The 15,272-nt window shown below is 45.2% G+C and overlaps 1 protein-coding gene across 1 annotated transcript; it reads right to left on the bottom strand.

Annotated features, from left to right (window-relative positions):
* Positions 1-2,798: 2,798 nt before the first annotated feature.
* TMEM179 (transmembrane protein 179) lies at positions 2,799-11,243 on the bottom strand. Its single transcript, XM_048306557.1, has 4 exons — positions 10,833-11,243; positions 6,782-6,919; positions 5,182-5,260; positions 2,799-4,245 (listed from the first exon to the last, which is right to left on the bottom strand). The coding sequence occupies exons 1-4, from the start codon at positions 11,132-11,134 to the stop codon at positions 4,066-4,068; spliced, it is 699 nt and encodes a 232-aa protein (XP_048162514.1). The 5' UTR covers positions 11,135-11,243; the 3' UTR covers positions 2,799-4,065.
* Between the last annotated feature and the right edge of the window lie 4,029 nt (positions 11,244-15,272).

The following is a 15,272-nucleotide window of genomic DNA, read 5'->3' as shown; positions in this document are numbered from 1 at the left end:
TGGGAGGTTGTGCACTGGCCGGTGCTTTCCTACTCTGCTCACATCAGATGCACCTCTGGGTATCACAACCATTGTCATTGCACGAGTCCTAATGCTAAGTAAGTAAAAGGAAGTGTAGAAATTTAAGGCATCCTAACAACTACTCCAGCCTAAGCTGCCTGTTAAGAGAAGAGCCTATATCCACATCACAGAAGAGCAGTGGAACTATTTCTGGCACCTACCTGTGTACATTGTACACACAGAATGCCTTCATGACAAGGTCTGTATGCTCAGTCATTCATCACTGGTTATTCTAACAACCCCTTTTTTAAAGGACCATAGAATCGCTGCTATAGCAGGAATGTATCCTTCAGTCTTTACAGTAAATCATCATGCTCTTATTTTTGTGATTCTTATTGAAATTTCCGAGCTGAAAGATGCCTCATGAGTTAATGGGATAAGATGTTTTGAGCATTAATGCACTCATGAGGAAGTTCTGTTCCAAAAGGTGGTTGCAATTGTTTCTCCATTATAAAAAATAGTAATAAACAGCATTGATCTAAAAGCTCAGATAACACTTCTTAGCTTAGATTCTTCTAACTCAATGAGGACTGCTGGCAGGGAATTGATGGGGAATTTAACCACAGATGGTTAACCACAGCCAGGCAATATATTTGATACAACAGAATAACTGTGTGGCAACATCCTGGTGCCCTGGAAAGGCCACTAAACTTTTTCCCCTTCCACCATGTGACAATAAATAAATACAAATATAAGTACCACACAGTGTTCTAGTTCTTTGAATACAACTCTTGCCAGAGTGTTCCCAGAGGCCTGCCTTTGGGCATGGCAAATTAAAAGTATTGAAATGTCACAGAAATGCAACATTTGACTCAGCCCCACAATGCGCTGGCTGGCAATGGATGACTAAAAGCAGACATCAGAAATGTACAAAAGAGAGAAGTGCATGAGAGAGAGCATAGGTAGGTATGTATGTGTGCATAAATTATACCACAGCTCTAACGCATTTTCAGCCTGGCATCACCAGCTTGCCCTGAGTGTCCAAGCTTTAGAAGAAGTTGCAGAAAACTCAGTCAAATAAAGAACACCAAGTGAGTCCAATAACTGGGAGTTGCAGGATAGCCTTCCTCCCCTCGGGTCAGCCAGAGAGCTTCTCACTACATGTTCTGCCTTCTGACCCACACAGGGGCTTTCATCAAAAACAGCTTTGCTTTCAAGCATCACTGATTCTTGCAAGTGGGTACCAGCCGCACCCCACCTGGTCAAGGCGGGGAAGCCGTGAAAAACAGACTGAGATTCATGTGGGACTCATAGAAGAGCTTCAGCCTCTTTTCATTTTGCATGGCAACTCCAACCCCAGGACCAGTGTTTGCTGCTTCTCATGGAAGTGGAAAGGAGGAAAAAGACGTTGAGACAGGAGAGGTAGAAGGGAGCATGAGCTCCAGACAGCCTTGCCCATAAGCAGCATCCTCTGTTTCAGAACCAGAGACAAGGCTCAAGCCCTGGTACCTCAGACCAAGAATCACAAGACACTTGTTATCCTCTGCCTCAAGGCTCTTCAAACCCTCAGGCAACCGCAGGAACAGTGGTCCCAACCCACATGTTACTTCAGCCTAAGCCTGATTTGGCATATACATAAAATATATTATACAAAGCAGCAGCGTGGTTCCATACAAGGAGTAAGGCATGCACTGAAGTAATTTTTGGGAAGACACATCACTGCTGAGTCAAAGTGAGACTGCTTTTTACAGCTGGAGAAACTGGGGAAATATAGCAAACAGGCTAACTTAAAAGACTCAAGCTCTTCAGGGTAGGAAGAAGGTCATTCCCTGGCAATGGGCTCAGGTACTTGCAACAGTGTATCTCCTACTAGAGACAGAGTAATTTAGGTTGAAAAAGACCACTAGGATCATCCAGTAAAACCATTACCCTGGCACTGCATAGGCCACCACTAAGCCATGTTGCTCAGTGCCACATCTCCACTTCTTTTAAATACATCCAGGGACAGTGACTCCACTGGTTCCCTGGGCAGCCTTCTCCAGTGCTTGACAGCCCTTTCAGTGAAGAGATTTTTCTTAATATCCAAATTATTAGACCAAATGAATAAAAAAAAAAAGGCACTCCAACAGTCCTGATATCTGAATTTTAAATTGGTATTAATTAACTTGATCTGTGATTCCCTCTCCAGGAGCCTCCTCTGATGTCAACTCCCAACTACAAAAATGCCACTGCTGCAAAGCTTTCAAAGCAAGTGCATTCTCCTGTGGGCAGAAATCATGCTGAAGAGCAAGACCTCTCTCCAGAGAGCTGTGGCCAGCTGGGGTTATAAGCAATGTTCACAGGGCTGGCTCACTGCTTACGGCCCATGGAGGGTTTTTTCTCTAAACCTATGAGAACATTTTGGCAGTTAAATACAATGTCAGATTTTATGCCCTAAAATGCTTAATAATTGAGGGATTTGTCATGACATCAAATTCTATTTCAATGAAATGCTTAAGCTGGTACTTAACTAAGCATCAGAGAGTCCCCAGAAGACAACAGTAAATCTGCATGGTTGTGCTAACCCCAGGCTTGAGCTCTGAGGTGGTAGAAGCCTGTTGTCTTCTCTCCCCTCATTCTGATTTACCAGGTCATATAATCGTGTGCAGTTTGCACTTCTGTTGCAATAAATTCAGCCTCAACTCAAACGCAGGTACCGCAGGCAGTGTCAGTGTACTCCCAAAAAAAATCTTCTTCAGTCCAAACTTAGTTGTTTGCTTAAGTTTTCTGCTGATTTGGGGTCTTCAGTGTAATGTGTACCTGGGGATAAATGCTTAATCCTAGTACAACTTCTCTGCCATGCAAATCCCACACTCCTCTGAGTTACTCTTCTTAATTATCAGATGTACCTCTGATCTCAACATCCACTAGATTTGTTGAAGCGCTGGCCAAGCAAAACTGAAAGCACAACACAGTCACCAGTGAGCTTTGTGTAAATAGCAATTCTTCTTCCTTTTCACAGCAAAATTCATCTGCCCTGGAACTCCTGCCCATGAGAGGCGAGAATGGACCCATTCAGCACTGAACTACCTATAAAATAACTCAGCTGCTTGAACTCCTCACCATGTTTATATATAGAAACCTACACTGCAAATGCTTACAGTAATTTTGCATACCTGTTATGAAATAAAAATCACAAATAAATTCTAATACTCAAAACAGAATAGTATACAATGTTAGGGACCCAGTTACATTTATAAATGCACAAGCATTTATACTATCTATTCAGCTTAATTTCTTAGTATGCAAGCTTCAGCAATTGCTAGCTACATTTCACTTCAGGGGTCATCATAAATGCTGGTCATGCCAAAATCTAAGAAGAAACAAAACCACAAAAGGTCTCCACCATCCTCCTATATTATACACAGTTTTTGACAGATGCTGCAATAATATACGGGTTTTTTGGAATTCATTAACACTGTCCAATATTAAATATCAAGTCTGGAACACAGGTCTCTATGTTCTAGATAAAACCAGAGCAGGAGCAACATATTTGTCAGCACTGCAGCCATAGACAGTGAAAGCAGAGACAGCGAGAGCCTGCACCCAAACCAGAGCTGCAACTTCCCAGGACAAAGAGAGAACAGGGGCAGCTTCACTGGCAAAAGGGAGGAGAGGAAGAGAGGAGGGACTGAATGCAGCTCCAGTTACAATTACTGTTGAAGAACAGTTTGAAGAAATAGCCTGGACGCTGTAGCCTGGTCTTGCCAGCTCAGTCCTCAAAAATGGCCCCTGTCCCAAAAGCCAGCAATGGCACATGGGAGCTCTGCTGGCAAGGGCAGGTTACAGATCATGCCTGCACAGGACAGAAAGTTTGCTGTGCCAAAGGCACATAGGGCAGTTCATTCTCTTTATCCTAATATAAGTATTTCTGCCAACAATTTCTCATGGGGGAAGTGAGTGATTCACAAGTACATTTCATCTCAGGAAAAGAAAAGATCTCACACGCTCAATACCCTGACTCAACTTCAGCTCACACTACTGAATAATAAAATCTAGATCCTGCCCTGGAAGTTTTCTTACACTTTAGATCATGCCACTTTTGTCATCTTGCAAAGAGGATCGTGAAGGGGATCTTCCGAGCAACAGCTCCTTCTCATGGATCAGGCTATCTAGCAGGTCCTCCTGTCTGTAGTTGTGATAAACCTTCAGGAAAGCCAGAATGGTAATTGCCAGCCAAGTCAGCCAGGCAGCCCAGAGACCAAACTAGAGAAGGAAAGAAATCATAAAGAGGTCAGTACAGTATTGTAAAAACAAAGTCATCTGTCCAGGTGATTATCAAAACCTCAGCTGGACCAAAACCCATGGAGTCACACCAAGTTAAACCCAGAGAGGTCCTAAGTTCTTCACATAAAGGATTCACTTTTATGGCATATTTCTTTCCTAAATGCAGATATGCCCAAGATGGGCTTCTAGATGCCAATGCTGTCAAGGAAGACACAAAACTGGCTCATGTCCAAGAGGCAGAGTTACCTTCAAAGAATGCTCCAGGCAGGCTAATGCCTCTTTCCATGTGGGACAACACAAGCCTTTGTAAGGGTGCAGCCCTGCAGGGATGGGACTACTGTCCCTGCAAAATTAGTATGTGCTCACATCCCAGTGTTCACTGACTCTGATCATTGACTTAAAGCTAGAATATTCAACAGAAAGGTCTGACAGCCTTAAAGGTCTAATTTTCATGGATTCATCAGAAAACAGCCCTACCCAAATGAATTAATCTTTGATTATTTCCAATGGTCTGATACTTATATAGCTCAACTGATCTCAGCTGAACTCAAGGAAGGCAAAACTAGGAACCCCATGATGTGGTGCAGGTCAGAAATTATTTTGAACAGTAACGAAGAGAACCAGGACACCAGAGTGCTTCAACTTTTGCAGACCTCATCCTTTGGATAAGCAATGAGTTTTCTGTCATGATTAACAAGATCAGGGTGAGGCTTTGACATGTCTGTATTCAAAACTGTCTATTTTGAACTTAAAATGCAAATGTGCCCATCACCATCATTCTGATTCAGCACTTAATGAAGTCAGTGGAAACATTGCCATTGATTTCCGAGGAATGGTAGTTCACCTCCAGCAATTCCGGGTCAATAAGCAAATGGCAAATGAACTGGAATAGAACCATGACTTAGTCTGACCTACCTGTGCAATAGCAAACTGGTCATAGAAAGCAGAGTTTTCCAAGTTCAGCTCAAGATCTATATCCTGCAATTCTTCACAGCTACCCAGAAAGGCATTTGGAAGGGCAAAGCAAAAGAAGAAAATTATTTAAGAGATTCCAGGTAAACCAAATATAAAGTGAAACAACATATTAAATGTATTTTGAACAGGCACAATAGCAATTCTATTGAAGGATATTTAAGTTATTGCGATAATCAGGTTGTTTGCTGATCTTCTCTAAAACTAAGACAAAAATTACTTTCTTTTACAAAAAAAGAAAAAAGTGTAATTATGTAAGTGATAACACAAATCTTCCATAAGTGGAATTGTAATAATTACTATGAACACAGCATTCTTAAATCCCTCTTTCCCACCACCCCCTCTCCTCCCACAGATTTGCCCCTGGCATCACCCCAGGTTGCTTGTTATGAAACAAAGTGTATGATCCTCTGTTACCTTTTGACTTCATCAGGAAAAGCCTCAGAAGAAGGAATTGTGTTTTTGTTTCGGATGCTCCAGCAAGGAGATGATACTCTGATGGTAAGATAGAGGCTGCCTACAGATTTTACAAATAACTTGGACCATTATTGGTGTGAAAAAAATCCCAGGATTTTGAGGTTGTCATTCTATCTCTTGGTTGATTTCTGCAGCCTCTTCTCTCTCCTTTTCAGTGCTGTCGGTCATCTTGGGTTCTTACCCGAATATTCGATTAGATGATTTTTGTAATCGAATTTTTAACCGAATATTCGAATAATTCGATTAATCGTTGCAGCCCTAAACAGAACATTCACTATGGCATTTTACAACATATGACAATGTGCAACATAAATGTATGCTTTAAGTAGTACATTTATTCAATATCATATGACATAAAATGTCACCTTTTCTTCTCTCTTCATCATTATTTGTTTGATAGGAGCAAATCTTCCTCAACTTATCATGTTTCCTATAAGGAGTTTAAGCATTGTGGGATACAGTGGACCGTTTTAGGAGCTGTATGTTTTGTGACTGTAAGAAAGCATCAGCCATCTGTACTTTGCACTTACAAAGTGCTTTCCATTCTGTGGCTCTCAGGGCATCCACAGCACCACTACAAGGCCAGGATCTCTACCCCAAATTTTTTGTCTGATGATGAGCTGTGGCACAGGCAGGATAAGTGACTTGCATGGTGTCACACAGTGGGTTGGAGGCAGAACCCGGACTGCAGGCCAGGAGCCCTGACCCTCAGCCCCCTGCCCTGCTCCCAAGGCCACACTCCCCCCATTCTTAGAAAAACTTCAAATCCAGCATTCCTTTGGAAATAAAAAATTTTAACATAATGGATTTCTTTTTCATATGATCATGATTCAGAGACCACAAAATACAATGGAAACACTTTTTTTTTGTGGGCTTCTAAATAAACCAAAAAAAGAGTTCAATTTGCTTTTTTTGTTCCACGTGAAAAAAACTGGATTTTCATATTACAGATGCCTTCTCCCCCTTGCTCACCTTGCGTGTAATAACTACACTTTGTACCACCACAGTTCAATTGTGCCTATATGAAAAAAAAGAGAAGGAAGAAAATGTATTCTTCAATACTAACCTATTTGGCATGCTTCCTTTTTCAGTAATTGCATCACACCACATGTTAAATCCTACACTCACTATAGTGCTGGCAATAAATGTGATGAACACCACAAAGGCGCTGATCAGCAGATTCAGGAAGGCGTAAAAGAAAGAGCTGTAATAAAAGGGAAGAAAAATGTAACTCATAAACAGCTGAAACACAACATCAGCAGTCTCTGTAAGCAGAACAGAGTGGGCACAAAGATATCAGCTTCCATTTGAAACACATCTTCTTTAATTAAGAACACCTAATACACTGAAACACTAGGGACTTGATTTTGAGTCACACTACCTTCATTTGCAAATGCTTTTGATTTTTATTTCTTTTTTAACCATAAGAGGATGTGGCTTTATACACTAAGTGGTGATTGTTCATACACAGTGTGGCTTTCATTAGCTGTAATGATGAAAATCACCATTGTTAAAATAAATGTCATTAGCTCAAATTATGTAGTAACTGGAGCTAAAACTTAAGTGATAATTGGGACAAAAATTGCTAAGGAGAGGGAAACTAAAAATAAAAACACAGTACTGATAGCTATAATCATTTTAAGCAATGTAACACAAGGTACTGCCATCGTAGGACAAGAATCTCAGTTTTATGGGCAATTTGCAGAGCAGGCCCAGCTTCTCCTGGGATTTCTGTGGCTTTGGTGTCCATATGCTATGTCTGCCAGCTGAATATCAATTTACCTCAGCCCCATTAAGTCTGCCCAACCAGGGCCTGCCCTCAGCACATGCTGTGTGTGGAGCAGGATGGGGAGGGATGCTTACAGACTTCCCATAAGGCCATGGAATCATTCACTCATTTTCCAGCCTCACTGTTTAAGTCCTCAACTAAATTCTAGCTGTGAAAAGTTTCTAATCCCAGTCATCTGGCAAAGCCCTTCTCTACTTGAAAGTGCTCGAAGTGGCTGTTTAGAATAGGACACCTTGGAATGTCATATTATCTAAAAACTGGACATCTGCTCCAGGCTGGAGAAAGACTGGCAGCTCCAGGAGGCAGGTCATCCTATTCAGAGTATGTGGTAAAGATGAATATGACAAATTTCTCACCAGTGCCACTTATTATGCTAGTGATAGAAGGAATCTACTCACCCCAGAGAACAAAAACCACCCTCAGTCACTTTTTTTCCCTGGTTGCTCATTAAATGAAATCCAAGAGGCTTTTAAAATGAGTGTTTGAGTTCTGGAAGGTTCTGAGTTGGACAATCCTTATTTCTACAGGTTATACATGATTCATTTGTGACCTCAGGAGGACTTCCTTAAAATAAGATGAGGAAACAATTATCAGCAGAGTTAGGATGTTTGTTCCTGGGTGGATGTGGCTCCAGAGGGGCTGTCTAGGCTCTCTCCAAAGTGACAGTTGTCCCACCCCAAGACTGGTAGAAAAGAAGTGAAATAAACCACCTTCCAGAAGTGCCCCTATAGACTGTAGTGGGTACTGGGTGCCAGGACACCTGACTTCAGGGTGAACAACAAGCTGAATCCTACTCTTTGGTTTAGCTGGATTTGGTGAAGTAAACCAGCTATGTACTGGGGTCTCCCATACAGAGAGAGCTGCTATGAGCATACCAGGTGTTTGCATGCTCCCTGCCCTGACTTCACACCTAGCCTGGATTTCATCCCAAGTCTTGCTAAAGTCAAAACCTACTCTCTGTGTGCACCTTAGAGTGGTATGCTGGCCTGAGAGGCAGAAAAGACTTGAGCTCTTCACAGAATAAAACAGACTTGGCACCAGAGCTAGTGACAGCTCTAGAAAAAGAGCAGTTACCAGGACTATTCAGTGGGTCATCACCAGCCTGGGATCTCTAGTCCTCCCTCTATTTCCTACCCTGCAGCAAAAGAGGTTCCATGGTCCAGGTTGTGACCTTCCAGAGACAAAGCAGGGCTCAGCCTTGCACTTGATTTGCATCTGGCAAGAGTAGCCATCACCCTGTGCTGGGATTCCTCAGGCCAGGGCATCCTGACAGAAAACTGCTTATTTGGCTCTCCAGCTCACCTTATTTTCCCTCCTTAGATTAGAACTTCAAGCTACGCATTGCAGGTTGAGTGAATGCCCTTTAACAGTAACTGTTTACACTTAAAGTTGCTTTGCAATCCTAGCAATGAAGTATCTGAGTAATACCTCTACCCTTCAGCTGAGCTGAAGAGCCCCAGGCCCCTGAGGCAAAGGATACTGAGACCCTTTTAAGAAGGGTTTTTAGCAGTCATAACTATCTGTCAGCAATCATTCAAAGCCATTGCACATGAAAGATGCAAAGGGTGCTAACTAACCCTGACTGCCTTGGCTGGCTCACCCTGGAGCTGGTGCAGTTGCAGTGATTCTCCTCAATAGGATCATCAGTTATGACATTCTGGTTCTTCCTCAACCACCTCTAATGAGAACAGACAATTATCATTTATGGTGAGGAGCTCACATTTATCTCTCCATCCAAACAGAAATGTTTTTGCACCCATTTGAACCATTAAAAAATGTCTGTCTAAAATCAGGACAGCGTGTGCTCTGCCTGCTTTTCATACAGTGACTGATGTGGTACAGGACAGACCTTCCCTCTTACCAAGAAACTGATGTTCCCAAGCATCTTGCCATGTTTTACCCTTCTGTGATCTTCTGTGGTTATCTCATCATCCCAACTTGCTCCATCTTTGCTCCCCATCACCCCACAGTCTTCTGCCTTTCTTGCCTGGAGCAACTATGAACAGTGTTATACAACTCCCAAAGGAGCCTGAAAGCAGCTCCTAAAGGGACACTTTTCAAGGGCCTGCCCAACAGTTTTGAAGTTAATAGCCACTTTTGGAAGCAGGCCAAACATCGAATTCAAATGTCACCATTGCAGGGTTTTTATTGCTGGTTTCATCTAAAAATTAGCTAGCTCTGAACTGCAAATTATTGAGATTCAGTTAACCCTCTACAGATATTGGATCACCTGAGGAAGCTGAATTCAAAGATACTAAGAACTCTGTGTTTGTATTTAGTGTAAGGTAAGTTCTAATATGGAATAAGTTTCTGGTCTACACTTACTACAGCATGTTTGAGTGTTAGGCAGCTTGAGAGTGGTTGGAAAGAGCCAGAGAGACAAAACTGCTACCCAGTCTCCAGGATTACCAAGCCCTGATGTAACAGCCCCTTACTCAAGAGACCTCTAGTCCAAATAGACCTGAGCAGGAGTGATTTACCCTTGGCACGGTTCCTAAACCATGAGAAAAATATTTACCTAGTTTTGACAGGCACCAGTGCATCCTCCAGCCCTGTAGCACCCAGAGGCTGGGTTACCCATGCCAGGCTCTCTGCCCTCTCAGGCCACCAGAGAGGCAAGCACAGAACACCACAGTTGCTGCCTGGCCCAGCAAGCCTCTCACTACACCTGCTGTGGTCGGATGCCCCTTGGTTTGTGTGAGCACAGGGAGCAGCTGTCAGCGCCGCCCTGAGCCACTGCAGGGAGTGCTCAGCATTGCTCTCACGCCGTAACCAAGCAATAGTTGTTGTCTGCAACAGCTGCCATGTACACAACAAAGGCAGCACAAAAAACAGAGGGCAGCCACCAACTTCTCCCTTCTGGCTCCCCACGCACAACCATGTTGTTTCGGGGTTTTTCACACGCCCAGTGCACACCTGGGGAAGGCCTTCCTTGGCATGGATGTGAAGTGGCACCATGGTCAAGAGGCACCTGCGAGCCCCAGCCTTCAGCATCAGCCCATGGCCCCCAAATCCTTTCATGCCTGCTGCAGCCGAGTGGCCACATGCTGTACCAAGGCTGCCAAAGGGCAATGGGTGCATGGCAGTGGATCTGACCCCCCCACCCCAAACCTCTGCATGGGAGCATCCTCAGGAGAGGGCCCTGGACACGGCTGGGGGAGTGCATGGTGTGTGTGTGCAGACAGACACGGGCAACACACCACCTCTCCCCAAACCCCTCTGGGCAGCACGATGACCTGGATGGGGCAAAGCCCAGCGCTTCACCCCAAGACTGCTCCCACGTGCCCCAGCCTGCGGGAGGGATGGGCTTATCCCCAGGGATACTTACTCCTCGTGCCCTTTGCAGAGGAAGAAGAGGGTCCTCCAGGCCTGCACTGTGGCCAGCAGCAGGGAGAGGAGCCCGGTGAAGATGCTAAAGCGGCAGGCGGCCTCGGGCCCCCACTCCTGCACCGTGAAGCGCTGCCGCTCCACCGTCAGGTTGGCGTTGAGCCACATGCCCTCTGTGAAGAGCAGGCACCGGCCGTGGAAGTCGTTGCCATTCTCGGAGAGTGGCACCACCACGATGAAGCTGAAGAGAAAGGCCAGGAAATAGCAGATGCACTGAGCGAAGAGGAAATTGCTGAGCGCCATGTCCGCGGCGCTGCGCAGGCAGAGGGAGGGAAGAAGGGAGGGGTGGAGGGAGGGATGCAGGAGGAGGGATGCAGGAGGGAGGAATGTAGGAGGGATGGATGCAGGAGTGAAAGAGGCAGGGGGAGCGATGTGGGGTGGGAGGGGGGAGGATGGAGGGAGGAAGGCTGCAGCAGTAGGCGGTGGGGAGGGAGGGAGGATGCGCAGTGCAATGCAGTGCAGTCCGATGTCTCCTCCGGACACGGCTGCTCCCTCTCCCGCAGCCTGAGCTGCCCCTGTGGATGGCTTCAGGGCCTGTAGAGGAAGGGAGGAGCAGAAAGAGGAAGAGCTGTTGTGGTGTATCTCTCTTCGGGAAAATCTTGCAGCTACTACGCCCTGGCTCCCAGGGGGTTAAATCAGTCCGTGCCTCTCCAGCAGGGCTGGGTACCGCCAGAGGGGATCCCCTCTAATGACACAGGACACTGATGTCATCCCTGTTGCTAACCATTACACACACACACAAAAAAAACACCCCAACATCAGCAAACTGGCTTCATCGTGGCTCCTGGATCCCGAGAAATTTTGACCCAAGTTTCTGAAAATCTGGCCACCAGCCTCAGATGGTGGCAATAAGAGACAGGTTGCACAGCCACCCTGGGGCCTACAGACCTAGTGGTTTTGTTCCTAGCCCAGGTGGTCACCCCCCCTACCAAGATATTGCAAGGGGAGCAATGGCTCACCAGAAGTGGAATAACTTCTCTTGAGCCTGGGTGTCATTTAGGGGCTGCCTGTGGTTGGGATCAGCTGCCTCATCCCCTGGCTGGCAGGTGGAGCAGGGCTGAAAGAAAATAACCCTAAGCAAGCTCCTGCTGGACATCAAGCTGAGAACAGACCAGCACAGCAACAGTACACGCCTGGCAGGAGCAGATGGCATTTTATTCCTTGGGGTGAGCATCCACCCTGCTCTGTTCCACCAGTGACCAGCTCCCTGCCTCACACCATGCTTGGGAAGACATCAGAGCATCCCCTCAGCTGTAGTGCCCAAACTGCAAGGTCAGGATGCCAGAAAGCAAAAGGTATCGGAGAGAGGAATGTGAGTTGTGCTCAGATCGCTCTGGCACAGAAATCCAAATTAAACTGACCTCAAGTTATAGTTTCCCCATAATCCCAGTTTCATTTTTCCATCTCAGTATGAATCCTCTTTCCAGCACAAGACACCACAATTAATGTCCAGTTCCAGGTAAAGTAATTTCCTAATCCAATTTCCTAACCATATCCAGTCTGAGATCAGCTGCAGGTCTCAAATCACTTCATAATCCCAGGGATGTTTACGCTCATTTTATCACCATGCCACTTCCCAGGCAGTGTTTAGAGAAGCAGATGAGGGACAGGGTCCCCAAATATAGTGCACATGGGAATTCAGGCTGGTGTTTCCATTGGGCAACCAATTACTTTTCTATTCTGTTAAGAGATTACAGATACAGTCCTGAGGTGGGCACTGGGGGGATTCTCAGAGAAGACATTAATTCAGCTTCATTGCAAATCATTTGTGATGCATATTATCTTGAAACCATGCCGGGGAAGTATTTCTTGAACAAAAACTTTTGTCAGTATAAATGAAATGTGTCAGGCCAGTCTGATCCTTACTCAGCTCTGATCATCAAAAATTGTATTTCAGTTTTGCAAGATGAGTTACAGAGCACTGACCTGACCCTGTGGGGATAGACACGTGCTCCTAACAGAAAAGATTTTGCTGATAGTTCAGTCTGTTGGTGAGGAAAGTTTATTTCTCTTAACCTTGCTTCCAAGAAGTGGCTGGTTCCCAAAGGGTTTTGTCCTTTATCTGTAAAGAAATCAGACCTGGATTGAGATGGAAAACTCTTTTCTTTGAAATGTGACACATCAGATTTGCCAGATAATGTTTTCTGAAGTTAACTTGGGAGGTCAGCACCAACATGAAAGCCCCAGTTATTGCTTACACTGGAGCCCACAGAACGGGCCAGCAGGTGCCAAGGGCGCTTTGCCTCGGGCAAGCCCAGTGCTCAGATCTTACCAGCAGCAATCACAGGGCTCTGTTGCTCAAGGGTTTTTGCAGTGGTGAACGTGGGAGTCACTTGCAGAGCAGACAAAGTTGTCTTTGCTGATGAACTAACTCAAGTGAGCATTTATTTGAGAGTTTCAAAAAATACAGCCAGGCATTTACAAATGTGAGTAGACATGTAAAACAGCTGCACTTAGCAGGCTGACAGCTACTGAAGCACAGGGCTTGGTCAGATGCAGCGACCACACACTGGAGTGAGCAAAGAGATACAAATAAAATCTGTCAGCCATCACTTTGGCAGCTGCCTGGATTTCTCATGCTCTTCTCTCACATAAATCCTAAAAAAAAGTCATGCTAGGCTGGAACTTGGTCTCGGAAATATAGAGTTGTTTCAGTGGAGTAAATTTGATAGGTTTACTTTTCTCAACATGGTGAAACTGGGGGAGAAAGGCAAGGTGAATTATGATTCATTCATTGTCATATCACAGGGAATGGAAGACAGGCCAGGCAGAAACTCTGAAACAGAGGAAAAGATGCACATATTTCACACAGCACATAATTGTTCTGCGGCACACATTACAGGACACAGCAGGGGCCAAAAATAAGTGCTGATGCCAAAAGATATTAGAGAAATTAATGGGAAAAAGAAGTCCATAAGGACCTGCAAAATACAGAGCTGGAGAAGTAACCTTCAGCTCAGGAAGTCCCTCACAGCAGGTTGCTGGGAATGTGGAGTGATCCCTCTACATGTGCCAGAATCCTCTATTCTTCCCTAAACCAAGCACCTGCTCCTGGAGGTCCTTGGAGATGGGATCCCCAGGGAGATGACCTTTTGGACTGACCCACTTTGGCCGTTTCAGGTCCTCATTACAACAGCTGGCAGCACCAGCCTGGTGTCTCAGCTTTCCCATCCAAGTGGGGAGAGCTGTTCCTCCAAAGCTCCCCCCATGCCTTGGCTCCTGTGAATGTCCTTAGGAGGGAATTACCCCTGGAGCAGACAAGTGGAGAAAGCCAGTGGGTCAGTTCTTGCAACTGCAGAGCAATGAGAGAAGAGATGGATGTGTGATGAGAGGAGGCTGCACATTCCCACAGCTCTGGTGGTGCCACCACAAGAAGAACAGTTCAGATGTGTTCCTACTGCAGCCTCACCATGAACAGCACCATCGTGACCACAACATCCCTTGTCTCTGCAGCACAGAGGGGTCTCACCCTCTCCAGGGCACCCACCCAGGTCTGCTGCACAGGAACTGAACCCCCAAGAGGACCATGTTCTGACATGGGACTGAAGATGGCTTGCTCAGCATCAGGGAGGGTGAAGTTCAAAGTTTGTAAATTCTATTTCTCTGGGAAATAAAGAAAAGCCACAACAATAAAACACGATGCATGCCCAGCGGCCATTGCATCTCAGTAATAAGCAGAAAACCAACCAGAATAAATCAAGATTAGATATACCATATTTGCCTGTATTCCCTTCAGCCCCATATCTCCTTCTAGCTGCCTGGCTAATCCTCTGTAGATCAAGTAACACGTATGAGTTGGACTGATGTGGAATGACTGATGGGGATGGTGGTTTTGGCTGTGCTGCTCCATGCTCCCTCTCAAGTCATTAATTATGCCATCTGACATGAGCAGTGCTCTCAAGTTGATATTTGTGAAGTAAGTGATGAATTTCCTCTCCTCCTGATAGCTCATTAGGACATGTTTTATTATGAGAAAATTTGCTGAGGAATTAATTATTCAGACAAAAACATTTTGGGGAGCAGTTTTACTTGGTTTTATATTTATTCTACCTTGGATATATCATTTCTGTGGTCCAAGAAAAATAGCAGCCGCATGTCTAGAAGGTGGCTACCACCTTGCTACCAGTAATGCACTGCTTATTTCTGGAGAGAAGGCACAGAGTCACAGCAGTACCTCTGCAGAGGGATGCCCAGGGAGTAATATGTCTGTATTCTGGGCAGTCCAAATGGCTGCTTTTGAGCCAGCCCTTCAGTCACCCAAAGGCAACCTCTCCCTGATTTACTTTAACTCAAACCTCTGCCTCAGCCCATTTTACCAAGTGGTTTAGCAAATGCTGTTTGCCCCAGGCTTTGAAGTCTATTTTATTCAGGCTCTCTGGTC

Source organism: Corvus hawaiiensis, chromosome 6 (genome assembly GCF_020740725.1).
Source record: "Corvus hawaiiensis isolate bCorHaw1 chromosome 6, bCorHaw1.pri.cur, whole genome shotgun sequence".
In the NCBI taxonomy this organism is placed as follows: Eukaryota; Metazoa; Chordata; class Aves; order Passeriformes; family Corvidae; genus Corvus; species Corvus hawaiiensis.
This window is presented reverse-complemented; position numbering and strand designations above follow the sequence as displayed.

Bases quoted from the DNA above. Each gene is read 5' to 3' on its own strand.
- TMEM179 (XM_048306557.1), bottom strand. From the start codon at position 11,134: ATGGCGCTCAGCAATTTCCTCTTCGCTCAGTGCATCTGCTATTTCCTG. The intron at 5,261-6,781 runs GTTAGTATTGAA...CTTTCTGGGTAG, and splicing joins AAAGGAAGCATGCCAAATAG to CTGTGAAGAATTGCAGGATA. The intron at 4,246-5,181 runs GTAGGTCAGACT...TTCCTTCTCTAG, and splicing joins ACCAGTTTGCTATTGCACAG to TTTGGTCTCTGGGCTGCCTG.